Source organism: Callionymus lyra, chromosome 12 (genome assembly GCF_982586985.1).
Source record: "Callionymus lyra chromosome 12, fCalLyr1.hap1.1, whole genome shotgun sequence".
In the NCBI taxonomy this organism is placed as follows: Eukaryota; Metazoa; Chordata; class Actinopteri; order Syngnathiformes; family Callionymidae; genus Callionymus; species Callionymus lyra.
In genome coordinates, this window is record NC_141829.1 from 13,583,057 (window position 1) to 13,605,090 (window position 22,034).

General features: G+C 38.2%; 1 protein-coding gene across 2 annotated transcripts; it reads left to right on the forward strand.

The window, feature by feature from the left end:
- The first annotated feature begins 196 nt into the window (after window positions 1–196).
- Window positions 197–20,517, forward strand: ifih1 (interferon induced with helicase C domain 1). 2 transcript variants are annotated; one of them, XM_087804399.1, is made up of 17 exons: window positions 197–691; window positions 2,229–2,400; window positions 2,502–2,573; window positions 2,753–2,818; window positions 4,553–4,618; window positions 7,951–8,162; window positions 10,031–10,241; window positions 11,538–11,755; window positions 13,176–13,277; window positions 13,350–13,473; window positions 13,548–13,760; window positions 16,165–16,421; window positions 16,491–16,640; window positions 17,620–17,781; window positions 17,855–18,048; window positions 19,494–19,587; window positions 19,733–20,517. In XM_087804399.1, the coding sequence occupies exons 1-17, from the start codon at window positions 257–259 to the stop codon at window positions 19,925–19,927; spliced, it is 2,943 nt and encodes a 980-aa protein (XP_087660525.1). In that variant the 5' UTR covers window positions 197–256; the 3' UTR covers window positions 19,928–20,517. The 2 variants fall into 2 exon arrangements, with proteins under 2 accessions (XP_087660525.1, XP_087660526.1); XM_087804400.1 differs by lacking the exon at window positions 4,553–4,618.
- The last annotated feature ends 1,517 nt before the right edge of the window (window positions 20,518–22,034 follow it).

The window sequence follows — 22,034 nt, forward strand, 5'->3', positions numbered from 1 at the left end:
GCACAACTTTAATCTTGTATAGAGAGCATTTTTGTATGACTTAAATTTCTTGATAAAAAACATTTTTGCACAACGTTAATCTCGTACTAAATGCATGTTTGCGCAACTTTAATAAACCTGGGAAATGTCGACCCCTACTGGTCAAAATTATCAACGTCATTTCCGGAGAAACGAAAACGAAAGTAAACTAGTTTTCATTCCTGGTCTCGGTTCCAGTGACTCTGCGAGTTCGCGTCAGTTTCGGGTCAGGACAGCCATGGAGACCGACAAGGACGAGGTTTGGGTGAACGTGATCGAGTCCTTCAGGCCCAGGTTGCGACAGTACATGGTGGTGGAGCAGGTCCTCGATCACATCCACTTTATAGGCCGGGACCAGAAGGACTGGATCAGAAACAAGGCGCGGAATGAAGGAAACCCGGCGGCCGTGGACCTGCTGATCTATGAGATCGTCAAGAGGCCCCGGGAGGTGGGCTGGTTCACGGCCTTCGTCGATGCCCTGAACCACTCTGGCTGTGAACCCGCGGCGGATTATATGCAGCTCAACCTGCCTAAACCCGAGCTGGAGGCGGAGAACGACGCTCTGGTCCAGCTGGTCCAGATCCTGTCCCCGAGTCTGGTCACCATGAAGACAGACCAGGTTTGTTTCCGCTGTTTCACCGAGAAGCTGCTGACGAAGGAGGACAGAGAAGCTGTGAGTAGTTTTCATCAAGTTTTCTATAAAGTATGTCAAAGACTACCCTTGATATTCAGGTGTACTAGAAGTATAATCAAATTAAAATTGTATTTTAATTTTGACGTCACTTGACAAAAAAAGTGTGATGTGAGTATATGAGTATATGAGTATGTATACTATGAGTATACTTATTTTATACTTAAATTGAAGCAGTATATTTGTAGTGAGGTATTGCTAAGGTATTTCAAAAGTAAAAATCAAGTATACTTGTTCCATTTTGTATAAACAATCACAACTACAGTATAAAGTAAGTATACTCATAGTACACTTGAATATACTTCCTAGCAAATTTGTAGTGTACTATTGACATCTCTTAAAATAAAGAAACACATTCAACTGTACAACGTAGTACAATGTATAATGTTATACTAACATACAAGTGGTAATTCAATTGAAGTAGTAGACCTTTAGGTAAACTTTTAAGTACTACTTGTATTTGAGATTATACTACGTTATACTCATAGTACAGTTGAATGTTCCTTTATGCTAAGAGATGTCTGTGATGAATAGTAAAGCACCAGCATACTGCTTTAATTTAAGTATACAATTAGTATACTTATAGTACACTTGAATATCCTTTTTTTTTTGCTGAAAGTATACTACTTCAATTTCAGCCTTAAATAAGTATTTTACTTTATACTAGAATTGAAGTAATACACCTTTAGGTAAACTTAAGTAAACTTTTTTATAAAGTAATATTGTTATTTAATAGTGAAATTGAAGTAGTATACTTTCATTTTACTTTTGACATCCCTAAGCAAAAAGCAGTATATTCAAGTGAACTGTAAGTATACTTACTTTATACTTTAATTGTTATTGTTGTTTATACAAAATAGAACCAGTATACTTGATTTTTACTTTTGAAATACCTTAGCAAAGACGAGTATATATTAAAGTGCACTATGAGTAAGGTAAGGTAAGGTAAGGTAAAACTTTATTGATCCCTCAGGAGGTCTCCTTACTTTATACTGTAGTTGTGATTGTTTATACAAAATAGAACCAGTATACTTGATTTTTACTTTTGAATAACCTTAGCAAAGACGGGTATATATTCAAGTGTACTATGAGTGTACTTATTTCACACAAAATTGCAGTTGCGTGTTTGCGGAGTACTTTTGACATTCCTTAGCAAAAAAAGGGGTACATTCAAGTGTACTATGAGTATACTTGCTTTATACTGTAGTTGTGATTGTTTATACAAAATAGAACAAGTATACTTGAATTTTACTTTGAAATACCTTAGAAAAGACGGGTATATATTCAAGTGTACTATGACTATACATACTTTATATTGAAGTACTATACTTGGAGTTTACTTTTACATCCCTTAGCAACATCAAGTAAGTTCAGGTATAGAAAGGCGCTATATAAATAGAGATTATAATTATTATTATTATTATTATAGAGTAGAACGTCTTTTCAGTGCAGTTCCCGATTTAGGCCACAAGATGGCAGTCGAGATCCTTCGCCAACATCTGACTCAGGTGTGTCGCAGGTGGAGGCGGAAACTCGGCATGGCAACCAGAGAGGAGCCCGAGAGCTGCTGAAGAGGATCGTGAGGCGACCGTACGGATGGTTCTCCACCTTCCTGAAGGTCTTGAAGGACACAGAACACTCTCAGTTGTCGTTCCAACTGACGGGAGAGTCTCAGGACTCGCCCTCGGCAGGTGAATTCACTCTGACAATAACAGTATCGAACATGAGTTGTTGTCTGTGACGTGTTTGTCAATAAAATTCATTATTTAAAAAAACACATTTTGATTCCCAGAAGCCTCCAGTGTTTGTTCTCCAGAAGAAAACTCCAGCGTGGACGTCATTGTTGAAGAAATAGAGGAGACAGGTTTTTATTTTGAGTGTTTTTAGATTAATCCTCATGTTCATTATCCAAGTGAGGATTCATCACTTGTTGTTTTCAGCTTTAATTCGTCTTGCCTTGAACTTTTTTTTTTTTTTAATCCATCTGATTTCAATTAGTCCTGGAATGATGACTAGTTGAAATAGTTCTTCTCACACTTTCAGAGTTGTACGTCGCTGGAGAAGGAGATGCAGGGAAAGTAGCCGAGACACCAGAGCCTCTCAGTTCAGGTTTGACTGGATGGATGGATGGATGGATGAGTGGATGGATGGATGGATGGATGAGTGGATGGATGGATGGATGGATGGATGGATGGATGGATGGATGGATGGATCAGTGGATGGATCAGTGGATGGATGGATGAGTGGATGGATGGATGGATGGATGGATGGATGGATGGATGGATGGATGGATGGATGGATCAGTGGAAGGATGGATCAGTGGTTGGATGGATCAGTGGGTGGATGGATGGATGGATGGATGGATGGACGGATGGATGAGTTGATGGATGGATGAGTGGATGGATCAGTGGGTGGATGGATGGATGAGTGGATGGATGGATGGATGGATGGATGGATGCATGGACGGACGGACGGACGGATGGATGGATGGATGAGTGGATGGATGGACGGATGGATGAGTGGATGGATGGACGGATGGATGAGTGGATGGATGAATGGATGAGTGGATGGACGGATGGATGAGTGGATGGATGGATGAGTGGATACTTATTTTCTTCTTTAACTATAAAAAAAAATTACAGGAAAGTAAAAAAAAATAATAAACTTTTATTTTACTTTTTCTAAATTATTAATGAAACAAAAGAATAGAAAAAAATCTAAATAATTATAAAAAATATTTACCAAAAAAATGATGAGAAAAATCTAAATAATTATAACAAATACTTACGAAAAAAAACAATAAGAAAAAATCTAAATAATTCAAAAAAATATTTATGAAACAAAATGATTAGATAAAATCTAAATAATTATAAAAAATATTTATGACACGATACGATTAGAAGAAATATAAATAACTATAAAAAATGTCAAAAAAAAGGTTAGAAAAAATCTAAATAATTATAAAAAATATTTATGAAACAAAATGATGAGAAATAATCAAAATAATGATACAAAATATTTATGAAACAAAACGATAAGAAAAAATCTAAATCATTTTAAATAATATTTATGAAACAAGACGATTAGAAATGAATCAAAATAATTATTAAACATATTTATGAAACAAAACTATTTACAAATAATCTAATTACTAAAAAATAATATTAATGAGACAAAACGATTAAAAATAAATGTAAATAGTTATGAAAAATATTTACTAAACAAAACTATTTAAAAAAAATAAAATTATAAAAGATATTTATGAAACAAAACGTTTTAGTTTTGAATCCAAATAATTATAAATATAACTGATGTTGTAAATATAGCAAATAAACTAATAAAGGATGAAGATTCTTCATTTGGAATGAACATACAAATCAAAAGTAAACTGGATTAAAAAAATATTTCTTCATGAATGTGAAATAAACTTTTTATTACAAAATATTTTTTTTTTATGTCTGAGGGAACCTTATCAAAAGTATTGCTATTATAGTGATGTTAAGTATTTAAAATATATTTAGATTTATAAATGATATTTATGAATGGTGTTATGACATGAAAAGTGTTATTTTAATATCTAAGGAACTGTAAAAAGAAAAAAATACTTTATTGTTCATTGATTATTTGATTTTAAAAATATTATTTAAATGATTATAAACTGGAGAAGTGCATCCATCAGGATAGTTCAAAGACGATACCTTTTTATTAAAATACCAGACACAGAAAAATTAATGGATGGATAAGTGGATGGATGAGTGGATGAGTGGATGGATGAATGAATGGATGAGATTTAAATAATTATTTGATTAAAAAACGATAAAATAGATGTTGTTCTTCTCACAGTTTCAGAGTTGAACGGAGAAGGAGATGCAGGAAAAGTAGCCGAGACACCAGAGCCTCTCAGTTCAGGTTCGACTGGATGGATGGATGGATGGGTGGATGAGTGGATGGATGGATGAATAGTTGATGCTACTTATTTTCATCACTCCTGGATCACAGAGATCGCTTTAACTCAAAAAGAAAATACAAGAGAGTCATTTAAAAAAATAACAATATTCGTCCATTTTTACCTACAAATATTAATGAAGCAAAACTTTAAAAAGAAATCTAAAAAATTATAAATATAACTAACCTTGTAAATATATAGCAAATAACACAAAGACACAGTACTTTATTCATTACATTAAAAAAAGAGAAAGGGTACAGTACATGAAATAACTATCATGGCGTAAATATATAAATACAAGTAAATAAAACAGGATTTAAACAATGACTTCATGACTTATAGGACGACTATTCAAAAATCGCAATAACTTCTACATTTAGAATGAGGATTTTTAAATTAAATGTGTGATATACTTTTTTATTTCAAAAGATTTAAAATATATTAATTTATAAACCATAATTAAATGTCTAGGGGTACCCTAATACCCAAAAGTGTTCTGTGCTACAAATAAAAATTAAAAACAGGTTTTAATTAATGAAAATATTCTTACATGGATTGAAAAATTACCTAATGTAAATGCAGAATTATATATATATATACTTTATATATATATAAACATTTTAAATATAAATATATATTTAAAAAATAGTATATTTTTCTCTATTCATTTATTTAAACATGAAAATACATTTTTTAATATCAGGGGAACACTTTTTACACTAGTTTTTTTAAATGGATAAATAAAAATATATATCTAACATTGATTGCAAAATGAGGTAATGTGAAGTATTGTTATAAAAGTACAATATTATTCAGGGGAGAATTGCAATTATCTGGATATTTTAGTCCCTTAAAATACAAAGCAAAGAAAATTATAATAATAATAATAATAATAATAATATTAAATAAAATTGATGATACAATTAATAGATGAAAAAAAAAAATCTACATAAATATAAAAAAAAGTCTGTAAGACAAAAAAATATAAAAGTATAAAAAATGTAAAAAGCACTATTTTAAGGATCATGTTAAACAAAATTCTTACAAAATATTTATTTAAATGTTGGTTTTAATCGATTTCAATGTTTTTGCATATAATAAAATAATTCAAAGTATTTTTTTATTACAAAATGTTAATAATTAAAAAAAGGGAAATATGTAAAAGTATCCGAAAAAACGATTTTGATAGAATTTTTATTAAAATAAAAGTTGGAAATAAGAGCTTTTAAGCAGCAATGGCTCTACTCTGAGTCTCACCAGGTTCACAGGAAGTATCACGGCGAAGCTTCACGACAGACATAATCAAGTGTTTAAAAAAAAAAAAAGCGGTGCAGCTGAATTTAACTCTCACATTCCTGCTCTATAATTTATCCTCTCCCCGGGCTGACCACACCGAGTCAAAGCACTAACATGTCGAGGTATTTGCAGCCGCAGTTCTTCATACATCTCCGCCCTCGTGACAACAAAGAGAGCAACGTCTGCGAGACCACGACCCGCACAGGGTTAAAGAAAACACCGCGTGGCCGACGCGGCAAATGGAAACCACATGCTGACTCCGTAACTGGCCCGGGAGAACGTAAAGTTCTGGGTCTGGCTGCTGCTCGGAGTGGAACCTCCTTCTCACCCGCGGGGGCCCGACTTCATCTTTGTTGCTCATACTTTTTCTGCCGTTAAAAGAAAGACGAGGAAATGACCGATTGAGCAAAAGACGCTTTTAATGGTGGGTTCAGGGAGTCGACCAACATTCCTCGACACATCCAACGCGAATATATTAAGAAACGTCAGCAGCCTTGTATAAACAAGCTCGTTTATACAACACGACTCTTCAGGTGGTTGATAATGGCTCTAAGGTGCTAATAGGAGTGTTGCATCATGGGATTTTTACAAGTACAGACCATGTAGAATCCATGATACACACTTTAGTTATTGCGTTAGCCGTTAGCTTCCACGCTCTCTTACTCTGACTCTAGACTTTCATCTCCATTCGAGTCCCACAACTGTAGGACTCGTCCATCACGCATGTTTTTAATATTACACTAGGTTAATGGAGATTTGTTTAATTACCGGAGACTCGTTGAAAAACCCAAAAGAATGATCTAGTTGTTAGCTTGTAAGTTAGTTCAAATATCTCAAAAGGCGTTTATTCCTAAATCTAAAAAATAAGGTTTTAATTGGCATTAAAGTGTCTTAAAAACTCATCAATATTAAGATTTTACTTTAGTTTAAAATCTCTAAATATCTGATAAACTTTATTTATTTAAAATTTATAGCTTTTCCAAAATTAGCGGAACAAACACATCGCGGTTCTAGTTGCCCATTTTTTTTGTAGCAACTTCGCTACTTCGTTTCTTTGGGCAATTTAGGAAAAATGAAAATCAAATAAAAAATGTTTTTTTTCTTGGCTTAGATGGATACCAGGCAACTAATGCACTAATGGATTTAGTTATATATATTATTTTACGTAATTTTTAAATCAAGTTTTATTTTATGTATTTACAAGTCTTGAATTTAATTTGCAATAATCCACAGGAACCCTGTACAGGAAGTGGGATTAACTCATTCAGATGCAACGTTTAAATAAATAAATTAAAAAAACACACAAATTGATGCGGTGGGTTTATTTTTATCTCTGTTGATTTTATCTTAAATTTGATTTTAAATGATATTTAAATAGGCTAAGAATGTCTTAAATGTCTGGGTCACCTTGACCCTCAGATAAAAGTCTTGAAGTTAACTTTCAAAAATCTGTAGGAACCCTGTATGACCAAACAGGAAGTGGGATTAACTCATTCTACATGTACGAGGCCACCTTAACCTCGAGATAACACAAGGTTTTAAAAAAAAGTCTTTAAAAGTCTTGACTTTTACTTGCAGTAATCCGTAGCAACCCTGTATGACCTACCAGGAAGTGGGATTAACTAATTGAGTCCCAAACGTTAGACTGGGTTTGAATTACTACCAGTGTCATTTTCAAATAAGTCGCAGAACTACAACCTGTTTTGCAGGAAGTGTTCAACTCATGGACTCGTTAAGTTTCAAAAATTCTAAGTGAGTTTGTAGGACTTACTTCACCAGATGGAGAATCTAAGCAAGCCCTAATGACTGAAGTTCTTTGACAGGAAGTTGGTGAGAGTCCCACAAATCGAAACGAGTCCCTGTGATCAAACGGTTAAACTTGTAAACGTTTTCAGGGAAATTCTTCTGTTTTGGACGCATTTAAGGTTCATTAAAGTTGAATTAAAAGATATGTTGGATTCGTGCTTTCTTGCTGACACGAACCCTCTCCACGTTCCAGATGGTTGCAGGGGGCCGGACGAGGAGTCCGACATTGTTCTGCGGAACTATCAGATGGAAGTGGCCAGGCCGGCCTTGAAGGGGGAGAATATTATCATATGCCTCCCGACAGGAAGTGGTAAAACCAGAGTCGCCGTTTACATCGCCAAGAAACATCTGGACAGCAGAAGGTCCGAGGGACGGCCAGGGAAAGTGGTGGTCCTTGTCAACAAGGTACGCGGGTTCTGACCCACTTTTTCACGCAAGCATCCACCGATCTGGTGAGTCAGCAGACCACAGACCTCGTGCCAGGAGTTCTAGATATTCCCCAACACGACTCCTGAGCCGCGAGCCGAGTCCAAGTGGAACAAACTTATTTTTTCTTCTGTTTCGAATTAAAGAGTTTCCAGTCGGAGCTGAGACTGATGGAGCGACAGGATTATTTAGGAACACACCTGGAGAAGAGAGTCACATGACCACACAAGTATTTTCTCTCATTGTTGGAACTTTCCCGACCTTTTTCAATCAACTTATGATTTAACATATTATGTCAAATATTATTCAAAATATTTTTTTTTCTTCTTATTTCTGGACATTGTTATTAAACATTATTATTTTAATTTCTTTTTACAATTTCTTAATTACGTTCTGTAATATCTAAACATTTCTTCTCAACATATTATGGTTTTTTTTATTACCTCAGTTTGTTTGAGTATCAGTATCTTCAAATGGTTAGGAATTTTTTTAATTATTTTTTTTAATCTTTATATTTTTGTGAGATAACTCTGTTTGTTTGTTTTTTCGCATTCATATCGTATTATTTCAGAAATCATTTCTTAATTTTTCTATTGTATCGATTTATTTTAATTTTTCTAGACAGTAATTTTAGACAGAGTTTGCTCTTTACAAATTGAAAAATTCATCTGGAAATAATAATTAAATATCTGTTACATATGCTGTAAATTTAATTGAAATGGGACCGATTAGAATTTTGAAGGGGGTCCCCCCAACAAAATGATCTGAAAATTCTGTTAATATTAGTGACTTGCTATGTAATACATGTTTTTTTAATTTCATAGATATTTAATAGTATTTGGATTTTCATGGGGGTCTTCTGCCCCCCTTGCTTTGACCTGATCCAGTTGTCTATTCTACACGCTCATTTTCAAACCATTTTGTCTTCATCAAAATGGGAAGATTCAAACATTTTCATGGGGGTCTCCTGTCCCCCATTTCTAAAAATCTGGAATATTCCCTCACTTGGTTTGTAATACATGTTTTGTTCTTTTATTTCTTCTTAAAAATAATCTATTGGGGTCTTCTGCCCCCCTTGTGCCCCCTTTCCCCTGAATCCGATCGAGTTGCTGTCCCCCCCCAAAACCTTCCCTGAAAGATCAATAGTAATTGTAACGCACATTTTCAAACAGTCTTTTATTCATCAAAATTGTATGTGTCTGAATTCTCATGGGGGTCGACTGCCCCCCTTTTCTGCCCCCTTACAATTACCATGAGTAGCTGAAATTCTGGAAATCTCCCATACCTTGTTTGTTATACATGACCTGAACTAGTTTTTCTCCCCCTCTTAAACCTTCCCTGAGAGATCACTAGTCTACATGCTCATTTTCAAAAGTTTTTGTCTTCATCGAAATTGAAACAAAAGTATCAGAAATTTTGAAAATCTCCCTTACTCGGTATATAATACTTTCTTTTGATTTCTTAAAAATGTCACATATTTGAATGTAAAGTCTTGTGCCCCCCTTGTGCCCCCTTTCCTTTCACCTGACCGAGTTGTTCTCCCCCTCTAAAACCTTCCCTGCGAGATCCCTAGTCTACGTGCTCATTTTCAAAAGTTTTTGTCTTCATCGAAATTGGTAGAATTAACTTTTTTTAATGGGGGTCTTCTGCCCCCCTTCACACCCCCTTACAATTAAAAAAAGTATCAGACATTTTGGAAATCTCCCTTACTTGGTATATAATACTTGGTATATACTCTTTAATTTCTTCAAAATGTCACATATTTGAATGTAAAGTCTTGTGCCCCCCTTGTGCCCCCTTTCCTTTCACCTGATCAAGTGGATTTTTCATTTTGGCCTCTCCTGCAGATTCCTCTGGTGGAGCAACATTACCAGGCCGAGTTCCTGCCGTTCCTGGAGCGCCAGTACGAAGTGGCCCGAGTCAGCGGAGACTCGCAGCTGAAAATCTCCTTCACCGAGATCGTGAAGAAAAACGACGTCATCATTTGCACGGCTCAGATTCTGGAAAACTTCCTGGACAGATCCAAGACGGGCGACGACGAAGGCGTGGAATTCCGAGGTTTGTCTTCAAGGATAAAAAAACGCTCCTTGTTCTAGAAGTAGTTACAAATGAAATCAATCACTGAAAGTGGATGTTTTTAACGGCTCATAGAACCGTCTGAATCGAAGCCGACATCTCTGATGAAGTCACAGGAAGTCGTGGTCTAGAACCCTCCTGGCTAATCTCACGGTGTTTAAAATAGAAGCCCCCTCTGAGGGCGGAACAGAACCTCTCCCTCGATGATACCTGACAGGATCTTGTCAAAGTCTTCCGGCTCTGCTGTTGGCACCGACTGGTCCAGGGTGGAGGAGCCACCTCAGCGGAACATATGCTGTCTGTCGAAACGCTTGAGAGCTCGAGTCCTTTTTTTTTTTTCTTTTTTTTTTTCCTCCTGGATTCCTGGATACACGTCTGTTCGAACCATCAGTGTGAGGCTGGATTTATCCACATGAGAGCTTCGATCGCAAAGTATTAATCGTCTCACTGTGATCTCAGTTCCATCAAAATATTGAATCTAATTGAACATTCAAAATGTTGAAAAATAGATTTAATTACTTTTTTGTAATATTCAATTCAAAATATTCTATATTAAAGGTTGATTTTGTTTGTTTTCAAAATAAATTTTAACTCATAGTGTTTGATATTCTTATTCTCAATAGAAAACGAATATTAATATTAATTCCATAAATATTTAATTACTTTTAATTATAATTTATATTATTATTAATTCCTTTGAAATGCATTCATGATAATTTGTAACAGTCAGTTTAAGTTGTAAAGGCTGAATTGTTTTTCTTTTTAATCATTTCTTTAACAAAATTAAATATATATATTTTTTAAATCGATAGTCTAATAGTGTTTGATCATTTTATCCAATAATTCAAAATCATATTTTTTAAACTAAAAAAAAGGTTTTATACGAAAGCCTTAAATTTTAATATAAAACTGTTGGTTTCAAAGTATATGTATATATTGAATTTAAAATGTATTTAATTAATGAAAAAAAATAATGATTGTAATGATTTATTTTTTAAATATTGGAACCAAAATATCTAAAAAAAAAAAAATCAAATATCAAAATATATATTGAAAAAAAGATCATTTCTATATAAAAATATATATAAATGTAAGTAAGTAAGTAAAGGTTTCAACATAATTGAATTAAATAAATAAAAAAACGAATTATTCATATTTAAAATGTTACATCAAATCATTCAATATTCTGATTGCACTTATGTTGAAAACCTTACATTTTTCATTTTGGCATTTTTAGCAAATCCCGATTAAAATGTGTTTGACTTTGTGTCGCCGCAGACCTGACTCTGGTCATCATCGACGAGTGCCACCACACCCAGAAGGGAGAAGTCTACAACCACATCATGATGCGCTACCTGAGTCAGAAGCACAAGAACAGAAGCCTGAAGAAGGAGGAGAAGGAAGTCGTCCCTTTGCCTCAGATCCTGGGTCTGACCGCCTCACCCGGGGTGGGCGGAGCCTCCAAGACGGAAAAGGCGGTCGACCACATACTTCGGGTAAACGGCTGTGAATCATGAATGATTTTCTGACATCGTCATTTTCATTTGCACTAGAGCTACAATTATCAAAGATACACAGTTACGTGTGAAGCCTGGTCGTACTTACTGACCTTGATATGATTTTGTTGTGGTACATGGCACTATGGAATCTGTCAAAATGTTTTAGTAGGACTTTGGTAAACTATAAAACTGCACCGCGAGTCTCAGTGGTATTACTCCACCAGGCTCTGTAGTATTAATTTGCAAGGCTTCGTAGTATTATTATGCAAGGCTTTATGGTATTACTTCGGCAGACTGTGTATTATAACTCAGCCTTATGACCCCACTCCGTATGCTTAGTTGTATTACTCTGCAAACTCTGTATTATTATTACTCCGTGAGGCTCTGTAGTATTACTCCAGAAGGCTCAGCAGTATAACTCTGTGAGGCTCTTTAGTATTAATCGGCGAGGCTTCGTCGTATTACTCTGAAGGCATCACAATACCTGATTAGAATAACTCCGTGACACTCCTCTGTCATTACTCCATTGGTAGTATTACTCCCCTGGGCACCGAAGTATTACTCGGCAAGGCTTTGTAGCATTACTCTGCAAGGCTTCCTAGTATTGCTCTGCAAGGCTTCGTAGTAATACTACGCAAGGCTTTGTAGTATAACTCTGTGAGGCTTCATAGTATAACTCCGTCAGGCTTTGTAATATTACTCCGTGTCACTTTGTAGTACAACTCAACGAGACTTTGTAGTATTACTCCGCGAGGCTTCGTAGTATAACTCCACCAGGCTTTGTAAAATTACTCTGCGAGGCTTTGTTGTATTACTCAGCAAGGCTTAGGAGTATAACTCTGCTAGGCTTCGTAGTATAACTCAGCGAGGCTTCGCAGTATAACTCAGTGAGGCTTTGCAGTATAACTCAGCGAGGCTTTGTAGTATAACTCAGCGAAGCTTCGTAGTATAACTCTGCTAGGCTTCGTAGTATAACTCAGCCAGGCTTCATAGTATAACTCTGCTAGGCTTCGTAGTATAGCTCAGCGAGACTTTGTAGTATAACTCAGCGAGGATTTTTAATATGACTCTATGAGGCTCAGTAGTATAACTCTGCGAGGTCCGTAGTATAACTCAGCGAAGCTTTGTAGTATAACTCAGCGAAGCTTTCTAGTATAACTCTGCTAGGCTTGTAGTATAACTCAGCGAAGCTTTGTAGTATAACTCTGCTAGGCTTGTAGTATAACTCAGCGACGCTTTGTAGTATAACTACGCAAGGCTTCTTAGTATTATTCACTCTCATGGAGCAGATCTCACTCTCACAGTAAGAGATTGCAGATTATAATCCATTGTGCCTTATAGTCTGAAATCTACAGTATATAAGGTAGTAAGTGTCCGTCATGACGTGACTTAAGGACAAACCTCTCCTCTCTGACAGATCTGTGCCAACTTGGACTCGTCCAAAATCATGACGGGAAACACGGAACAGTTGAAGAAACAACCGAACAAACAGATCATAATCGCTGAAGACAGAAAACGGGTGCGTTTGCCAAAGAGAAGTTTATAAACATAGAGAACACATTCCAACAAAATATCTCTGGTATGTCTCTAGAATCCCTTTGAGGACCTGATGAAGAAGATGATGAGCGACATCCACGATCACGCCCGGCTGCGCCCTAAATGTTTGGTCGGCACCCAGAACTACGAGCAGTGGGTCGTCCAGCAGGAGCGAAAAGGTTTGGCCCACAAGCTTGTATTCGCCATGAGAACCTCTGAAGTTGACTTCCTGTCGCTGTCCTGGTCCTGGCAGCGGCCAAAGACGGAGACCTGCAGGTGAGGGTTTGCGCCAATCACCTGTCTAAGTACTGCGAGGCCGTGATGCTCAGCAACACCATCCGCCTCTGTGATGCCTTCAACTTCCTGGACAAGTACTACGACGAGGAGATGAAGAAGAAGGCGCCCGGCGAGGAACATACCATCCAAATCACAGAGACGGAGAGGTTCCTCTTCCGGTTGTTCCAAGGTAAAACTCGTGGTCACTTCAAATAACACTATTTTTTATGTTTTGTTATGTTTCATTTAAAATCTTAAACCATTTTGTATATTTAACATTTGACAGGCTTGTTTTGCTTTAAAGATTTATAATCTATTTTTGTTTAGTTTTTTTGTATTACATTTGGTGTCTTAATTTAAAAAAAAATGTTTTACTTTTATTTATTCAAGTAGGAAACATAACGAAAAATAAATATATTGTTATTTGTTATTTATATATATATGAAGCGCTTCCCGTTAGCTAGCACACACTATCAGTCCTTTAAGCTAGCACACACTATTAGCTCCTGTTAGCTAGCACACACTATCAGTCCTTTAAGCTAGCACACACTATTAGCTCCTGTTAGCTAGCACACACTATTAGCTCCTGTTAGCTAGCACACACTATCAGTCCTTTAAGCTAGCACACACTATTAGCTCCTGTTAGCTAGCACACACTATTAGCTCCTGTTAGCTAGCACACATTATTAGCTCATGTTAGCTAGTACACTATTAGCTCCTGTTGGCTAACACACACGTTCACGTCCTGTTAGCTAGCACACACTATCACATCCTGTAAGCTATCATACACTATCATGTCCTGTTAGCTATCACACACTATCACGTCCTGTTAGCTAGCACACACTATCACATCCTGTAAGCTATCATACACTATCATGTCCTGTTAGCTAGCACACACTATCACATCCTGTTAGCTAGCACACAATAGCTGCTTCTGTTAACTAGAACACAATATCGGCTCCTGTTAGCTAGCAGACAATATCGGCTCCTGTTAGCTTGCACACACTATCGGTTCCTGTTAGCTAGCACATACTATCACGTCCTGTGAGCTAGCACACACTATCACGTCCTGTGAGCTAGCACACACTATCACGTCCTGTTAGCTAGCACACACTATCACGTCCTGTTAGCTAGCACACATTATCACATCCTGTTAGCTAGCACACACTATCACGTCCTGTTAGCTAGCACACACTATCACGTCCTGTTAGCTAGCACACACTATCACGTTCTGTGAGCTAGCACACACTATCACGTCCTGTTAGCTAGCACACACTATCACGTCCTGTTAGCTAGCACATACTATCACGTCCTGTTAGCTAGCACACACTATCACGTCCTGTTAGCTAGCACACACTATCATGTCCTGTTAGCTAGCACACACTATCATGTCCTGTTAGCTAGCACATACTATCACGTCCTGTTAGCTAGCACATACTATCACGTCCTGTTAGCTAGCACATACTATCACGTCCTGTTAGCTAGCACACATTATCACGTCCTGTTAGCTAGCACACACTATCACGTCCTGTTAGCTAGCACACACTATCACGTCCTGTTAGCTAGCACACACTATCATGTCCTGTTAGCTAGCACACACTATCACGTCCTGTTAGCTAGCACATACTATCACGTCCTGTGAGCTAGCACACACTATCACGTCCTGTTAGCTAGCACACATTATCACGTCCTGTTAGCTAGCACACACTATCACGTCCTGTTAGCTAGCACACACTATCACGTCCTGTTAGCTAGCACACACTATCACGTTCTGTGAGCTAGCACACACTATCACGTCCTGTTAGCTAGCACACACTATCACATCCTGTTAGCTAGCACACACTATCACGTCCTGTGAGCTAGCATACACTATCACGTCCTGTTAGCTAGCACACACTATCACGTCCTGTTAGCTAGCACACACTATCACGTCCTGTTAGCTAGCACATACTATCACGTCCTGTTAGCTAGCACACACTATCACGTCCTGTTAGCTAGCACACACTATCACGTCCTGTTAGCTAGCACACACTATCACGTCCTGTTAGCTAGCACACACTATCACGTCCTGTTAGCTAGCACACACTATCACGTTCTGTGAGCTAGCACACACTATCACGTCCTGTTAGCTAGCACACACTATCACGTCCTGTTAGCTAGCACACACTATCCCGTCCTGTTAGCTAGCACACACTATCACGTCCTGTTAGCTAGCACACACTATCACGTCCTGTTAGCTAGCACACACTATCACGTCCTGTGAGCTAGCACATACTATCACGTCCTGTTAGCTAGCACACACTATCACGTCCTGTTAGCTAGCACACACTATCCCGTCCTGTTAGCTAGCACACACTATCGCGTCCTGTTAGCTAGCACACACTATCACGTCCTGTGAGCTAGCACACACTATCACGTCCTGTTAGCTAGCACACACTATCACGTCCTGTGAGCTAGCACACACTATCACGTCCTGTTAGCTAGCACACACTATCACGTCCTGTGAGCTAGCACACACTATCACGTCCTGTTAGCATTAGCTTGCTTGCGATTCAAGCGATGTCATATTTCTACTAAGTCATCTTGTCGTCCAGATCACAAAGAGGATCTGCAGAAACTGGCTGAGAATCCGAAAAACGAGAACGACAGCCTCTCCAAACTACGGACCACCATCCTGCGGGAGTTCAGCACGAGGAAGTCGGCCCGAGGAATCATCTTCACCAAGACCCGTCGCAGCGCCATGGCCCTCAGCCACTGGGTCGAGGAGAACCCCAAGTTCGACGACCTCGGGGTTAACGCCGCGTACCTGATCGGGGGAGGGAACCAGAGCGTCGTGATGCCGATGACCGCGGTGAGTGAAGCGGCGCCGATGGGTGTTTTTTTTTCCCTTCTGGACTCACCACCGTCTTCTGTTGCTCAGGCGGAGCAGGGGGACGTGTTGGACAAATTCCACAAGGGAGACATCAACCTGCTGATCGCCACCACGGTGGCCGAGGAAGGTTTGGACATACCTCAGTGCAACTTCGTCATCCGCTACGGTCTGGTCACCAACGAGATCGCCATGATCCAGGTCAGTGAGTTTCAGTTCAGCGAAATTGAAATTGACGCTCGACATCTGGCGGCAAGAATCTGGCGACACGATACGTATCATGATACAGGGACGATACCATATATTGTAATACTGTAGTAACAAGGATGTATTTGTAGTATTGTCCGAGTACTTGACTCCGGCTTTGCAGAATTTACAGACCACATGACTCTAGACGAAGTCGTAACTGTTTTAATTTGTTTTGAAACCAAAATATGTCACAACATCAGCTTTGGAGTCGACTGTATCCTCTCGTCCTCAGTCATCGCCGGGATCTTGCGGAATGTGATTGTCTCTTTAACTGCGGAGGTCGTAGTGATCCCTGCCGTCTAGCGGCCTGACGTTAAATTGCGAAACATAATTTAAAGCCTGAAAACGAAATAGTGATAGAAAACGAATATTAATATTAATTCCATAAATACTAATTACTTTTAATTAAAAATGTATATTATTATTAATTCCTATGAAATGCATTCTTAATCATTTGTAACAGTCCGTTTGAGTTGTAAAGGCTGAATTGTTTTGTTTTTAATCATTTCTTTAACAAAATTTAATATTTTTAAATATAAAAAAAAAAATCGATAGTCTAATTGTGTTTGATCATTTTATCCAATAATTCAAAATCATATTTTCTGAATAAAAAAAAGAAAAAGATTTCATACGAAAGCCTGAAATTTTATAATAATAATACATTTTATAATAATAAATATAAATAATAATAAATAATAGAATAATATTTTAAAAAAGTATATTATTTATTATTCTTATTATTTATTTTTGAAATATTGGAACCAAAACATCTAAAAAATCAAATATCAAAATATATATATAGAAAAAAGAGATCATTTCTATATAGAAACCATTCAATTAAAAAGGTATAAATATTGATACATGGATGTATTATTGTAATATTCAAGTGTGTCAAGTATTTTCTTACACCCTCACTTGACTCACGGTGCAGGCTCAAGGTCGGGGAAGGGCAGAAGACAGCAGCTACACCCTGGTGGGGATCAAAGGCTCCGGAGTGGTGGAGAAAGAGAGCGTGAACGAGTTCCGCCAGAGCATCATGGAGAAGGCCATCAAGAAGATCCAGACGTTCGGCCAGCAGGACTACGACAAACGAGTGAGCTTTCATCTCAAGCGCCGTCGTCGTCGTCGTCGTGCTGCGAGTCACTCTCTCTCTCTCTCTCCGTCAGGTGGCAGAGCTTCAGCTGCAGGCCATCATGGAGGAGAGGGTGAGGAAGACCAAGGAGAAGAGGAAGAGCATCAAGCGAGAGGATCCTGCCAACCTGAAGCTGCTCTGCCGAGGCTGCGACGCCATGATCTGCAGCGGAGACAACATCCAGGTCATCGCGCAGATGCACAAGGTCAACGTTTCACCTGAGTTCAGGTAAAATGTTGCACCTATGATGATGATCCTTTCCTTCTTTGTACACCTCCTCCTCTTCTTTCCTCATCCCCTCTTTATTTTCCTCTTCCTTTTCTTATACCTCTTCCTCCACCTTCTCCTTCTCTGTGTCTTACTGTTCCTTAGCCGTTTCATCTTCTTTTTCCATCTCCTTTACCTTCTCCTTCTTCTTCATCCTTCTCTTCATGCCTTCCTACACCTCCTCCTACTTCTCCTCTTCATGTGCTTGTTCCTTCTCCTCCTTCATCATCCTTTTCTTCATGCCTTCCTACACCTCCTCCTACTTCTCCTCTTCATGTGTTTTTTTCTTCTCCTCCTTCATCATCCTCCTCTTCATCCCTTCCTATACCTCTTCATATTTCTCTTCATGTGCTTGTTCCTTCTCCTCCTTCATCATCCTTCTCTTCATCTTTCCCTATACCCCTTCCTACTTCTCCTCTTCATGTGCTTGTTCCTTCTCCTCCTTCATCATCCTTCTCTTCATCTCTCCCTATACCCTTTCCTACTTCTCCTCTTCATGTGCTTGTTCCTTCTCCTCCTTCATCATCCTTTTCTTCATGCCTTCCTACACCTCCTCCTACTTCTCCTCTTCATGTGTTTTTTTCTTCTCCTCCTTCATCATCCTTCTCTTCATCTTTCCCTATACCCCTTCCTACTTCTCCTCTTCATGTGCTTGTTCCTTCTCCTCCTTCATCATCCTTCTCTTCATCTCTCCCTATACCCTTTCCTACTTCTCCTCTTCATGTGCTTGTTCCTTCTCCTCCTTCATCCTCCTTCCCTTCATGCCTTCCTACACCTCCTCCTACTTCTCCTCTTGATGTGTTTTTTCCTTCTCCTCCTTCATCATCCTCCTATTCATCCCTTCCTACACCTCTTCCTTCTTCTCGTCTTCATGCGTTTGTTCCTTCTCCTCCACCCCTTTTTCTACTTCCTTATGCTTTTCTATCTTTCTTCTGTTTCCTTTTCCTCTACCTTCTTCTACTTAATCCCCCTTTTCTTCCTCCCCCCTCTTCCTCTATGTTTTTCTTTTCCGCCTCCATCCTCTTATCTTCCTCTTTCTCCACCTCATCTTCCTTCTTTTTATCCTTATTCTATTTGTCCTCCTTTCCCTTCTGCTCTACCTTCATCACGCTCCTCTTCCTTTTCCTTCTCCTCTTTCTCTTCTAGTTCCTTCTCCTCCACCTGTTCTTTTTCTTCTTCATCCTTTTTCTTTTTTTCTGTTTCCATATCCCTAACACGTGACGCCTCCATCCTTCTCCTCTTTCTTCTTCTTCTTTTCTTTAACCATCTATCTGCCTCCTTTCCCTCCTCCTCCTGTTCTTTCCCTTCATCTCTCTCCTGTTCTTCTTCCTCCTTCTCTTTTTTTTGTTAATGTTGTGTTCATTTCTTATTGATCAATAAAGTTCTGATTGTTCTTGTATGTGAAGCGAGCTCTTCATACAAACGGAGAACACGACGCTTCAAGAACGTCTTCTAGATTACGAGACCAACGGCTTCATATCTTGCAAGGCATGTGGTCAGGTAAGGACATTTCAGGTGTGATGGGGGGGGGGGGGTTATTTTTGGGGGGGGTGTTAGGGGGTGGTCGATTAAAGTAACTTATCTTGAACCTCGATAGCATAGCTGCGCTAATGCCTACACGGTGTGGTTTCTTCCCCGGCTGCAGCGCTGGGGCTCCATGATGCTCTACAAAGGCATCGACTGCCCGTGCCTCCACGTCAAGAACTTCGTGGTGTCGCTCAACGGGAATAAGATGAACAAATGCAACAAGTGGTCGCAGCTGCCCATCAACTTCTCTGCCTTCGACTACGCCGAGCACGCCCGACACGTGGTGGAGGACTCGGACTCGGACGACGAGTGATTCGTACCAAAGTTAGAAAAACGTTTAAAAAGAAAAGTGCCTTTGGAATCAATAATGTTTTTCTATCCAGGGTCATTTAATCCGTTTTAATTTTATGCTAGTTATTTTAAAAGCAACATTGGATCAGATCAACACGATTGTTTTTAAGATGACTGACTCTGGATTACTGGTGATCTTAGGGCAGAATCTTCAACAATAAACTAAATAATATACGGTGATAAAGGACTGTAATATTGAATATATGCAGTATTTTGGTTAGTAATTCAACTCTGGGGTTTAAATCATGGGTACAAGATTCTCTTAAATTTACTGAACAGTTGTTCAAAACAATCCGAAATCTTCTTTCCCTTGAGAACAAGACATTTTTAAGATTTGATGAGTTCATGGTGTCGTCCTGGAGGTAAAAACATGTTTACACAGATTCAAACTGTTACGTGTGTATTCACATTGTATTAAAAAGGCTCTTTTTAGAGGTTGATTAATACATTGATGGAGTCAAACTGAATAATCATGTGGGATGTTGATGGTTCTGTGTGTTCACTGATGTCTGCACAGCTGCTCTACAACACAATAAAATACTGAATACAAGATGTGCTGTGAAAATACTTCACGTTTTGACAATTCAACTGTGGACTAAAGCTGCACGACCTAATATTTGGATTTTTTAATAATTGGGTTTTCAACAGTTACACTGTTCTGACACTTAAAATCTTACATGTTGCTTTTTTTAAGAGTTATTCAATCTTCATATTATTGCTGCAATTTCCTTTAAGTTTGTCTTAAATAGATGTTGGACTCTATTGTAAAATCAGTATGTTTATGTTTGTACAAAACTCTTTTTATTGAAATATTTTCATTAGGAATTGTGTTTAAGCCCCGCCCACTGAAAATGCTTGTTTTTTCTTGAAACTAAAATCTTGTTTCCGATCACCACACTTGCGCTGATTGGTCAAGCATTGAGGCTTGTCACACAGCGTTATCCATCGAGGATGTCTCCACCTCTGAGGGACTCGTTGTATAAACAAAGCGGGCCGTGATTACAGCTGGGTGGAGGAGGAGTGAAGCGATTAATAGGTCATAACGGACTCGGCTCTCGTAACCTCTCGTTTGCCGGGATTTCAGACGGGGGAGAACTTTATAAAGTAATAAGTTCAAAACATGGTCATGATGAGAGACTTACTGCATCTTGGAGAGAAAGACTTCAACATTTGAAACATGTGAGTGAGTCAGGAGAGTTGGGTTTTCACATTAGTTGATCTTTAAAAAGAAAAATATTGCCTTAGTCCGACTAAGATGTAACATGAATTTCTCTGAGACGAATGATGATCACACGGATCTAAAGACGATAATTCTCCTCACATCTTTATAAGTTTGTTTAATTGTTTCCATCTATTATCGCTTTAAATACAGTTTTGAATTGAATTTGTATTTACCTTAATTTTCCTGCTTCGGTGGACGTCTAAATTAAAAAATGTGAAAAAAAATTAAATGATCACATAAGTTGAACTTTTATTATTGGATGGATTCAAAAGGAGAGAAACGTGTTCCCAGGTGGAAGTGTTGCTTTTAGAGATACAATCTAAGCAACATGAAGATGTTTAGCAGGTATAACAAGTTAAATTATATAAAAACTATTGTCTTTTTTTCAAATGTTTCAGTTTATCCTGGAAAATATTGTATTTAGAAGTAAAACGATAGATAATTCCTCGGAAGCAATGATCACTTTTATCATCTTACTTATGGTGCAGAATAATCCAAATCATTGGACTCGTTGTTGATTCTTGTCAGTAGCAACGTCACCGAACTAGAAACATCTCGTTCAAGTCTCTGCTCCGGACATCATTTGGTTAAAGGAGGAAGAAAAAGAAAGAAAAAAAAATCATCATTTCTGAATGTTCTCCAGAGACTCGGAGCCACCGAGCGTGGACGAGCCCGTTGAGTCATTTCTCCGAACAGATGTCAGTGGTTTGAATCTCCTGGTGAGTCACTGCGCATCTCGACACCATAAGATCCTGCGAGTGGAGTGACCTGAAATTCCGGTTCCACGTGTCAAAAGTGCAAAGTATGCGATGAGTTTATATGTCAGAGAAGTTTCGTGGAAAAGCCA

Excerpts from the sequence above, each read along its gene's own strand:
- ifih1 (XM_087804399.1), top strand. The coding sequence starts at position 257 with ATGGAGACCGACAAGGACGAGGTTTGGGTGAACGTGATCGAGTCCTTC. Across the intron at positions 13,474-13,547 it reads CGTCCAGCAGGAGCGAAAAG|CGGCCAAAGACGGAGACCTG; the intron begins GTTTGGCCCACA and ends TGGTCCTGGCAG. Across the intron at positions 18,049-19,493 it reads AACGTTTCACCTGAGTTCAG|CGAGCTCTTCATACAAACGG; the intron begins GTAAAATGTTGC and ends TTGTATGTGAAG.